Consider the following 12,104-nt stretch of genomic DNA (forward strand, 5'->3'; position numbering starts at 1 on the left):
ATGATTTTCTGCTTAGCAACTGTAACACTTAGCAACCGATTTGCCAGTCACAGTTATGGTCACTAAGTGAGGACTATCTGTATATACAGTAGGTAGTCCTCGAGATACGGCAATAATGGAGCCTGCCTATTGCAATTGCATGTTGCAGCAGTCATTAGGTGAAATGTGTTCAGGAGGCACCCCAAAATGGAGCAGTTTGTCTGGTGACCACCATTTTGTCCCCACCCACAAATGGCAGCCACATTTGGGTTGCCGCCACATAGCCCCAAGACAAACTGCTTCATTTTGCTGCCTTACCAAGATCTGCACAACACTGCAGAAGCTTTATGCAGCACTGTGCAGACCCTGTGCAGCAAAATGAAGCAATTTCTCTGATGGCCACCATTTTGTCCTGCCTACAAAGGAGTGGGACAAAATGGCAACTGCTGCTGCTTGGCCTAGGGACTCATTGTCAGCATGTGGGGAAGAGGCCCAAGCACTATGGGATGGGGGAGAGAGAGGTAAGAGGGCACTGCAGTGACCCTGTGGTGGGTCATAAGAGCAGATGACCAAACGCCCGCAGCAGCCATTATAACTTTGAAATGGGCTTTTGGCGGGTCTGTCATAATTTCAATCATTTGTTAAATGGTGTGTTGAACCTTAAGGATTATCTGTATGTGTAAAATTATATTTCCCTATACATATATGTACAGAAAGTAGACCTCCCAATCCACTTCATGTGCAAAACCAGTAGTGGGTTCCACTTACCTTCGTGACTGGTTCGGAACTGTGAGTGCACGCTTGCGCACGGTACTTCTGCGCATGCGCAGAGCATCTGTGATGACATCCAGGTGGGTGGGCGGAGCCTCCCGCCGCTGCCACTACCAGTTCGCCTGAACCAGGGCGAACCGGTAGAAACCCACCACTGGGCAAAACCCAATACTCTTAACAAAATATCAATTTGTTAGAATGGTTCATCCTAAGAAGTTCAACATATCAGAAAGTGATTCAGGAAAATGGGAGCTTCAATTTTGCTGGCAGGAAGATTACCATATATTTATTTATTTACTTACTTCTGTCATTGATTTGTCTGTCTTTCTCCTATAATGTTATGTAACATAGAAAAAAATTGGTGCTCAACCACTGCCATGCAGCAAGCTCTCCTTTTACCATTACTCTAAATCAGAATATATCTAAAAGATTCTTGAATTTTGAAATTACAAAACCATCTGCACTATATCACTTGCAGAACCAGCACCAGATCTCTAGAAGGACATAGCAGTTTTTTGCAACAGGAGGAAGGAAAGTTAATTATTCCTTCCTTACCCAAAGATACATTTTGATGGTGTCCTAGCCATAGCCAGGGCAGTGCCTCCAAGACTGAACTACAAATTTTGGCCATAATAGATATCTCAATCAGTAATTTGTCTTTTGGCTATAAAAGCCAGTTACTGAATAATTTATGGCATTCCTCAAACTCATAACAATCCTTTGTACTACCAAGTTTCACTAAGACCTATTCTTGGCCTTCTGTCCCTAAACAGCCTATTCCACTTTTCAATCAGCACCTGAGATAGCCTGTTCTATTATCTTGCAATTCATGCAAAAGGTATGATCAGATCAATGAGAATCTGATTGCAAAGATCATTCAAAAGTAAGAAGAGACCTGTCAGTCACTGAACACCCAAGCAAATACCACAAGCTTTCTTTCTTTTCTTTCTTTTTAAAATTTTATTTTTAATGCTTTTTAATTCATGATAAATAAGAGTGGAGAAGGAGCAAAACCCAAAGATAATAGTAATGGAAACAAAAACATTGTCAAAAAGAAATAAAAAGTGCTTTAACAAAAAAAGTGAAAGAAATATGACAAAGGTTTGCAGAGATTTTGAACTGGGAAAAGCAGTTAAGGCAAATTGCCCTGCTTGGGGTGAATAAAAATATTTCCTACAATGCCTCAATTTGCCTCAGATTTAGGATTCCTCTGAAGTTGAAAGCCAGTCCTGGAATGAATGAAATATGAACATGGAGACACAGACAGACAGGGAGGGAGGGAGAGAGGGAGAGGGAGAGAGAAACACACACAATTGGCACTCCCTGTGTGACCTTGAATATTTGAGTGGGAAACTTCCAGGAAGCATATCAGGGTTAGAAACCAGATTGAGAGTTTGAAAAAAAAGCTGGAGGGAGTTGGGATAGATTTTTTTTTTATTGGTTTGACATATGTTTTTGTGCTTATAAAATGGGTTTGAAAATGGGTTTTTTTTCCTTTTCCTGTTTTCATACATACATACATACATACATACATACATACATACATACATACATACATACACACACACATATATATATACTGGTACATGTACACACACATATGCGCACACATATACATACACTCACATACACATACATACATACACACACACCTTGAATAATTCCTAAACTTTGCAAAATATTATTAAAAATGAAAGTATATATGTTAACACGAACTTTAAAAGTTTCTATTGGGGTATTGCTTCTGGTTTCTATGAAATAGAAAAAAATTAAATTTAGAATTTAGTTTGAAGATTTAATAATTGTGCAGTTGTAGAACTAGCTTGTAATAATTGTAAGTAATTTGAGGTTGTAATTGTATTAGTATTTTAATAAGTTGAGGTTGTAATTGTATTAGTATTTTACTGTGCTTTTTCTTTAAAAAAAAAAATCCTGCATTCCTCTCCTTTTTTCTTAATCTTTATTTTCATTATATTTTATCTTATAATAAACATCAATAAAACACATTTTTGAAAAAAAGAAAAACATCCCAGAAGAATCATGGCAAAACCCTTTTGTGCTGTTGTCAAGGAAACTACATAGACTTGTTACCTTAAACTCAGCTCAACTAGAAGGAGACATTATTTCATATTAGCTATTGATATGTTCGCTTGCTTCTCACCATCAGTTTTATTCTTATTCTTACAACCCTGGTAGGCAGGTTTGGCTGAGAAATAATAGCCAAAAACTCAAAAACCAAACATGCCGAAGTAAGACAGGAGATGAACATCTGAGGGAGGTTTTCATTATCTCAAAAATTACAGAAATCATTAGATTTTAGGGTTCGATAATCCAAAACTCACCAGACATTGGAGTGACCAAAGTGCATAATCTATCATGGTCTTTCTGAACTCCTTTCCAAACTTTTCCTACATCCTCTAGGCTCTGTGAACTAGAACATAAGGAATAAAAAAGACATATCCAGCCATAAAATAAGCACTCATAAAATATTTAGCAACTATTCTCCTAAAGATAATAAGGCAACCCTCCCCTCCCTTATAATACCTCTTCAGTATTGGTTGTTTTGATGGCAGCCAGTCTGCATTGGCCTGTTTTACCTACAAATTTAAAAACAAAGGTTTTGAATTAAATATACATCCTCAGGACAGCTTGACCACATGTATTTGTTCTGGTAACCTTTTTGTGCTTTGAAAGCAATTGCTCTTATAACAACTACTAATGGCCTACAGCAGGACAACAAACAAGCAATATTAAGAGACAAAAAGAGTCTTTCAAGCTCTCCATAGGATGCTTTAGCTGATGTGGAATTGTTTGACTGAAACAGGATAAATACAATACTTACCAAAGGCTAGGACCTGTTACAAATCACCCCTCCCTGGTAAGAAATTTCAAATCCTTTCTCAAAGCAGTCTGTACCAAATTGCCTTTGGAAAACATTCCAAATAGTATTGAATTTCCAATTCTTATCAAGTCTAGCCAGCCTGGCCAAGCGTATCACAAAGTGGCTTAATTCCTGAAAAGTTCCATTTAAAGACAGGTGTTTCATGGCTCATTTTTTCTTTCATTACTCATTGTTTTTATCAATACAGCATAATAGTTAGGCTGTGGGAATCAGACTCACGTGGTGGTGGATCATCCACTATCAATGGCCTACAGCAAGGCCATGTTGGAGCCTCTGTGTATTCCACCTTGAGTCTGAGGACATGTGAATATGAAAGCAACAAAAAAATAAAAATAAAAATGTTTATATATACAAAAGAAATGCAATAAGAATTTTGCTTAATTTCTGTTTTATTTTCTAAATAATTATGAGTTTTTTCTAAATTTTATGAGTTTAAAAAAAAATTCATCTTTCTCCCAAAATACAAGAGATTCCTTTTACAGTACAACTTTTGAATTTTGTTTGCAACATTAAGGATTTGATCAACAGAAGATTAATGGTACCAACAGAAACAGTTCACAATGTTCCAGGACACTGCTTTTGAAATGCAACTACTTATTCTAAATGGTAGGAGCCAGATAGAATCAGATATTAGGAAGCTGAGCTTTCTGAAGAAGCTGCAAGCATAGATTTTGAAGAAGACAAAGTTGGAGAGGAGATTGAAAAGATATCGGAGCTAAGTAATTTCCATGAAATTTTGAATTAACTGGCTTCAGTTTCTGGAGAAATCAAATAATGTTTCATTTGGCTGGAATATTGTACAAAATTGAACAAGTTAGGTGAAGAACCTCTAGCAAACATGAACATTTTTTTCTATTTTCGTAAACAGCTTGATGTATTTCAGGACAGGTTCCCCAATTTTTCTTCTAGCTTCTTTCTCAGCCTATTCGTCTTTCTTACTCAGTAATTTTCCCTCAAATGTTAGAATTGAAGAAAAATTATTAAGTAGGATGGTGAATGACCTGAGGAAGAAGCTAGAAGGAAAATTGGAGAACTTGTCCTAAAATGTAGGACATGAACTGTCCTTAAACTGTCAGTTACTGTACATAAAGTAGGCTTCTATCAGATGAGAATTCTGGATGCTTTGTGCCTCATTATCACAGTTAGATGGCCTGTCATCTCTGTTTGAAAGCTAGTCCTTGAGGAAAACCCATATCACATTCTATACTTTTAGAAAGATTAACTTAACATTAATTCCTGCATAGACATTCTCTCAAATAAGTTTTTGAAACCAGGCTATGATGACTGCAAGGCTTTCTAGTTTTTAGGTCATCAAGCACAAACCTTCCATAAAAACCAAGGTGTCAGGCCTGGAAGCCATCTTTTGCACATTTAGTACTGTGGAAAACTGGGAGGGGAGATTGTACAGAGCAGGGGTAATATATAGTCATAATAACATTCCTTTCTCAGAGAGTCAAGGACATCTTGCCCTTCACCTGGAGGGGTGTGATTGGGAGGCATCTCCAGTAGGGACGGTGCTTTGATTGGACCACGTGATGGACATGTGGGTGCTGGGCAGGGACTTGGAATTTCCTTTGGGTGGGGAAAACCTGGAAGCTTTCAGATTCGGGTTTTCCCAGATGTGCCAATATGACATCTCTAATAAAATGGAAATTTGAGGAACTTCAAGCCTCAGAGTCTCCTTTCATTGGAGTTGTTACTTGGAACCCTGACATTAACCCAAATCTCCTTTAAAATTCAACCAGCTCCCCAGACCCCGGGGGGCTGTCCAGGGTCCCGAGCACCGAATGTCAACCCGACACTGGGCGACGTGAAGACTCAGAGAAGATGGAGGAAGACAAAGTGACCATGGAGGGAGCCACATGGGCTGGTTTGGCAATTTATGTTGAGACCATCTACTCCCCTTCCCAAGCCATGGTGGAAGCGGAGGAGGCCACAGAAAGGGAGCGCCAGCTGGGTGCCCAGTCCAAAGAGCTGGTGTCCAAGCAAGCCATGCAACCAGATCTTACTCTGTGGGGCAAAGCCATGGGAGTTGTGCCACTCCAGGAAATGATGACCGGGGTGATGCTGCTGGACCAGCGGATAGGTAGAAGCAGAGTAAAGCATACCCCAGCCCTTGAATGGAGGGTTTCCAGACCAGCATGCCGCAGGAATCCCCAAGAGTGGGGATTCCAGCCACCGTCACACAGTCAGTCACTAGTGGGCCTCCCAGAGCAGTTCGGCCAACTCAGCATGGGCACCGCTGCTCAGCCTCTTGGCACTGGCTCAACCCACGTTCACCTTCCTGAGCCAGGAAGCCACAGCACCACTGAGTGGAACATCTACCTCCTTTCATTCGGCACGAAGCAGGTCATACCATAACCTCACACGTTGGGCCCCATCTACTGAGGTGACAGCCATCACTGGAATCGGAATAGCGCAGCAGCAAAGCCCATTGAGCCAGCCCAGTCTGGTGCTACAGGGACCACAACTGGGGCTGTTGGGAGCTAATACTCCATCCCAGTAACCAGTCCTCAGGCTGCCTCCAGCCAACCAGATCCCATCTGGATGGGCATTCTACCCCAGCCAGAGGTGGGTACAATACCAGTGGACACCTGCCCCAATCCTGCAGCCCATACCAGTCCAAAAACCAGTGCGATTCCAGCCACCACTGCAATTCCAGCCACCGGTCCCAAAATAATAATAATAATAATAATAATAATAATAATAATAATAATAATAATAATAATAAATTATTATGTTGATAGCCCGGCCTGGCGGAACAACAGGGTCTTCAGTGCGCAGCAAAACACCTGGAGGTCGGAGATCTTACGTATTTCCGGGGGCAGTTCATTCCACAGGGCTGGGGCTCCCACAGAGAAGGCCCTCCCCCTGGGTGTCGCCAGCCGACATAACTTGGCCGATGGCACCCTGAGGAGACCCTCCCTGTGGGAGTGGACTGGTCGGTGGGAGGCTATTGGTGGCAGAAGTCGGTCTCGAAGGTACCCGGGTCCTATGCCATGGAGCGCTTTAAAGGTAGTAACCAACACCTTGAATTGCACCCGGAAGACCACTGGGAGCCAGTGCAGCTCGCGCAGGAGGGGTGTCACGTGGGCGCAACGAGTTGCGCCCATAACCACCCCCGCGGCCATATTCTGGACCAGTTGGAGCCTCCGAGTGCTCTTCAAGGGGAGCCCCATTTAGAGAGCATTACAATAGTCCAACCGGGAGGTAACAAGGGCATGAGTGACCATGCGCAGGGCATCCCGGTCCAGAAAGGGCTGCAACTGGCGAATCAGGTGAACCTGATAAAAGGCCCCCCTGGCCATGGCCGTCATATGCTCTTCTAAAAACAGTCGTGTGTCCAGGAGGACACCCAGATTGCGAGCCCTCTCTGTGGGGGGCAAAGATTCACCCCCAATAGTCAGCGATGGCACCTGCTGACTATATCGGGGCGCCGGAAACCACAGCCACTCGGTCTTGGAGGGGTTGAGCCTGAGTCTGTTCCTCCCCATCCAGACCTGCACAGCCTCCAGGCAGCGGGACATCACATCAAGGGCATCGTTGGGGTGGTCTGGGGTGGAGATGTACAGCTGAGTATCATCAGCGTACAGATGACATTTCACCCCAAAACCACGGATGATCTCACCCAGCGGCTTCACATAAATGTTGAACAGGAGGGGCGAGAGGACCGACCCTTGCGGCACTCCCCATGCGAGATGCCTCGAGGTCGACCTCTGTCCCCCTGCCAACACAAACTGCAAGCGGTCGGAGAGGAAGGAGGAGAACCTCTGCAGAACGGTGCCCCTATTCCTAACCCCCTCAACTGCTGCAGCATGATACCATGGTCGATGGTATCAAAAGCCGCTGAGAGGTCTAATAGGACTAGGACAGAGGAGCAACCCCTGTCCCGAGCCCTCCAGAGATCATCCACCAACGCGACCAATGCCGTTTCTGTGCTGTACCCCTGCCTGAAGCCCGATGGGTCTATCTACGGGTCTAGATAGATAGCTTCATCCAGGTGCCGGGGAAGCTGTCGTGCCACCACGCTCTCAACAACCTTCACCACAAAATGACAGTTCATCATCCAATGGACTGCCAAAGAGCCTTTGAGAAATTAAAATGGTTCTTTGCCAAGGAGCCGATCCTCCAACACCCAGACCCAGAATGACAGTTCTTCATCCAAGCAGACACCAGTGATGTAGCCGTGGCAGCCATGCTCCTACCGAAGTACCCACAAGGACAGCTCCTACCCTGTGCCTACATGTCCAAGAAGCTCACCGACACCGAAAGGAGGTGGGCCATTTGGGAGAAAGAAGCCTACGCAGTCCTCTGGGCCCTCCTCTCCTGGAGGCATTTCCTGGAAGGAGGTAAAGTGCCCTTCAAGGTCTGGACTGATCACAAAAACCTTGAAGTTCTAAAAAAACCCAGAAAACTATCTCCCAAACAAATCTGCTGGGCACAATACTTCAGATGATTTAAATTTGAGCCGAAGTACATCCCAACAGGGAAAAATCTGTTACCTGATGCCCTATTGAGAAAACCCCAATTCTATAGCTGCAGGGAAGAAGTCGTCCATGCCATCATTCCCCCCTCGCAATCAGCCACACAAGTCACCATTAGGGGCCAAACCAGATGGGTGGGACAAGCTGACAGTGGCACTGAACACAGTTCTTCCAACTGACCCATGGCTCATAGATAATAGAGACATCTTGACCATGAGAGATGGACTGGCTTGGATGGGATCAAAACTATATGTCCCCGCCAGCTTGAGACTGGAAGTGCTACAGCACAGCCATGACTCCCGACTGGCCAGCCATTTTGGATTCTTGAAAACTCTGCACCTATCCAGGAGGCAATTTGGGTGGCCAAAAATGAAAGCTGATGTAGAGGACTATGTAAAAAGCTGTGCCACCTGTGCTGCAATGAACATGAGATGAGGGAAACCTCCTAGGCTCCTCCAGCAAGTAGCTAGCCCCAGCAGACCTTGGGAGAAAATTGCAATGGACTTTATAGTCGAGCTCCCAGAGAGTGGGGAAAAATACAGTGATTTGGACAGTAATCGACTTATTTTTAAAGCAAGCCCACTTCACAGCCGGTTTGGGATTGCCATCAGTGAAAAAACTGGCGAAGATGTTCATCATCTTCTGACCGGGAGAGGTAGATTTTATTTTTATTTTATTTTATTTTATATCAAATTTATATACTGCCCTTCTCCCTAAGGACTCAGGGCGGTGTACAGCCAAAGTAAAAACATAAACTACAAACATTAAAATACAATTAAAAAGATATATATATATTTGGCCCCATAATTAAAAGCAATGACAAAACAATTAAAAACATTTTTAAAAAGTGTTAGGCCAGCCTGGCTTGCTGAAAAAAGAAAGTTTTAAGGGCATGGTGGAAGGCACCGAGGTCTTGGATTCTCCTTATCTCTGGGGGCAGCTGGTTCCAGAGGGTAGGTGCCCCCACAGAGAAGGCCCTCCCCCTGAGATATGGTGGGAGCCGAGGGGTAGGCTGCTCTCGGGGAACTAGGACTCGCTGTCTCAAAGCGATTACTTGTTCCGGCCCCTCTGGTTCTGGTTCACCGGGCTTGCCTCGTATACCTGGTGACTTGGGATGTCAGGGCCCTGGCCTCAGGCTGCTGTTGTTTAATGCCAGGTCTGTTGTTAACAAGGCCCCCCTCGTTCGGGACTTAATCCTGGAGGAGGGGCTGACCTGGCATTCATAACTGAGACCTGGCTGGGCCAGGAGGGGGGTGTGCCCCTCTCAGAGATGTGCCCAGATGGGTTCCAGATATTGCATCAGTCGCGACTCCAGGGAAGGGGTGGAGGAGTGGCAGCTATTGTCCGGAAGAGTCTTTGCCCTCGCAGGATCCCTGCCCCTGAGATTGTTGGGTGTGAGTCTCTCCTCTTGAGGTTGGACTCAGGGGCTCAGTTGGGCTTATTGTTGACGTACCTGCCACCCAGCTGTGTTACGACAGCCCTGCCTGTGCTGCTAGAGGCAGTAGCCGGGCTGGTGGTGGAGTTCCCCAGGCTTATGGTACTGGGGGACTTCAATTTGCCGTCACTTGGCGAATCCTCAGATGCAGCTCAGGAGTTCATGGCTTCCATGACAACCATGGACCTGACCCAAGTAGTTCAGGGTCCGAGTCATTGGGGGGGGGGACACACACTTGACCTGGTGTTTCTCTCGGGGCAGTGGAGATATGATCTGAAATTAAGGGGTATAGATGCTTCTCCCTTGTTGTGGTCAGATCATTTCCTGCTAAGGTTAGACTTCAGGGCGCTATTCCTCCATCGCAGGGAGGCGGAGCCGATTAAGTGGTTCCGCCCCAGGCGCCTAATGGACCCTGAAGGGTTCCAGAAGGAGCTTGGGGAGATACCTGACTCCCTTGTCCACAGTCCGGCTGAGTCCCTGGTGGCTGCCTGGAATAGGGCAGCATCTGGGGCACTGGACCGGATTGTGCCTTTGCGACATCTCCGTGATGGTGGATCCAGGAAAGCTCCCTGGTTTATCAAGGAGCTCCGGGAGATGAAGTGCCAGAAGAGACATCTAGAGCGATGCTGGAGGACCAGTAACTCCGAATCTGACCAAACACTCTTAAGAGCCTTTATTAGGACTTATTTAGTGGCGATACGGGCAGCAAAATGCTCGCATTTTTCCGCACTTATTGCATCCGCTGATTCGCTCCCAGCCACCCTATTTAGGGTGACTCGCTCCCTCCTTAATGTAGGGGGAGTGGAGGAGCCCTTGCAGGGTAGAGCTGAGGAGTTTGTGCAGTTTCTGTTGGATAAAGTCGCTCAGATTCAGATGGACCTGGACTCTGATTGGGCAATTCCGACCAACTTGAGGGGGGCAGGTCTTAGTCCCATTGTGTGGGATGAGTTTGAGCCTGTGACTCCTGAGGAAGTGGACAAGGCTGTAGGAGCGATGAGTTCCTCCACTTGTTTGTTGGACCCGTGCCCCTCCTGGCTGGTTTTGGCCAGCAGGGAGGTGACACGAGGCTGGCTCCAGGCTTTAGTTAACGCGTCCTTGAGGGAAGGGACCTTCCCGCAACCATTAAAGGAAGCAGTTGTAAGGCCCCTCCTCAAGAAGCCTTCCCTGGATCCAGCAGAATTAAAGAACTTTCGTCCAGTCTCCAACCTACCCTTTGTGGGAAAGGTTGTAGAGAAAGTGGTGGCACTTCAGCTCCTGTGGTCATTGAAGGAAACGGATTATCTAGACCCTTTTCAGTCTGGCTTCAGGCCTGGCTACAGCATGGAAACTGCTTTGGTCACGCTGATGGATGATCTCTGGCGAGCCCGAGATGGGGTCATTCCTCCATCTTGGTGCTACTTGACCTCTCAGCGGCTTTCGATACCATTGACCATGGTATCCTTCTGGGACGATTGAGGGAGCTGGGAGTGGGAGGCACCATGTTACGGTGGTTCTCCTCCTATCTCTCTGGTCGGTCACAGTAGGTGTTGATAGGAGGACAGAGGTCGACCCCTTGTTTCTGGGGTGCCTCAGGGCTTGATCCTCTCTCCCCTCCTATTTAACATCTACATGAAGCCTCTGGGTGAGATCATCCGACAACGCAGGGTGAGGTATCAGCAATACGTGGATGATACCCAGCTGTATATCTCTACCCCGCGTCAATTCAGTAATGCGGTGGATGTGATATGCTGGTGTCTGGAGGCTGTGAGGGTCTGGATGGGAGTCAACAGGCTCAGACTTAACCCAGACAAGACCGAGTGTCTGTGAGTATTGCCTCCTAAAGACTATGTCGATTGTCCATCCTTGGTTCGGGGGGGGGGGAGAAATTGTCCCCCTCAGAACGGGCTCGCAATTTGGGTGTCCTCCTAGACTCACAGCTAAGATTAGAGCAACATCTGACAGCTGTGGCTAGGGGGACCTTTGCACAGATTCGCCTGGTGCACCAATTGTGACCCTACTTGAAGGACCCTACTTGTCCTCACAGTCACTCATGCCCTTGTCACCTCACAGTTAGATTATTGCAACGCGCTCTACATGGGGCTACCCATGAAAAGTGTTCAGAGACTACAGTTGGTCCAGAACGCAGCCACGCGAGCTGTCGTGGTGCACCTAGGTACACCCACATTACACCAATTCTCCACGAGCTGCACTGGCTCCCTATTAGTCTCTGGTCACAATTCAAGGTGTTGGTTATTACCTTTAAAGCCCTACATGGCTCAGGGCCAGGTTATCTTCGAGACCGCCTTCTGCCGCATAGCTCCCAGCGACTGGTAAGATCCCACAGAGTTGGTCTCCTCCAGGTTCCATCAGCTAAACAATGCGGGCTGGCGGGCCTGCGGGGGAGGGCCTTCTCTATGGCTGCCCCAGCTCTCTGGAACCAGTTACCTCCTGAGGTCCGGACCATCCCCAACCTATTGGCCTTCCGAAAAGCGGTGAAGACCTGGTTTTTCGGCAGGCCTGGGGCCGTTGATCTCACTCTTGTGATCTGGTGAGA

The 12,104-nt window shown here is 46.3% G+C and overlaps 1 protein-coding gene across 1 annotated transcript in view; it reads right to left on the reverse strand.

Annotated features, from left to right (window-relative positions):
• LOC117662296 (protocadherin-10-like) overlaps positions 1–12,104 on the reverse strand; it is a 32,019-nt gene that overhangs the window by 3,059 nt on the left and 16,856 nt on the right. Inside the window, exons 2-3 of the mRNA XM_034411612.3 lie at positions 3,295–3,347; positions 3,093–3,181 (exon numbers count right to left, since the gene is read on the reverse strand). Of these exons, the coding sequence (XP_034267503.1) occupies positions 3,093–3,181; positions 3,295–3,347 (142 nt within the window). The remainder of the gene's footprint in view (positions 1–3,092; positions 3,182–3,294; positions 3,348–12,104) is intronic.

The sequence above is a fragment of the Pantherophis guttatus genome, chromosome 3, assembly GCF_059756535.1.
Source record: "Pantherophis guttatus breed Tessera chromosome 3, ASM5975653v1, whole genome shotgun sequence".
NCBI classification, from domain to species: domain Eukaryota; kingdom Metazoa; phylum Chordata; class Lepidosauria; order Squamata; family Colubridae; genus Pantherophis; species Pantherophis guttatus.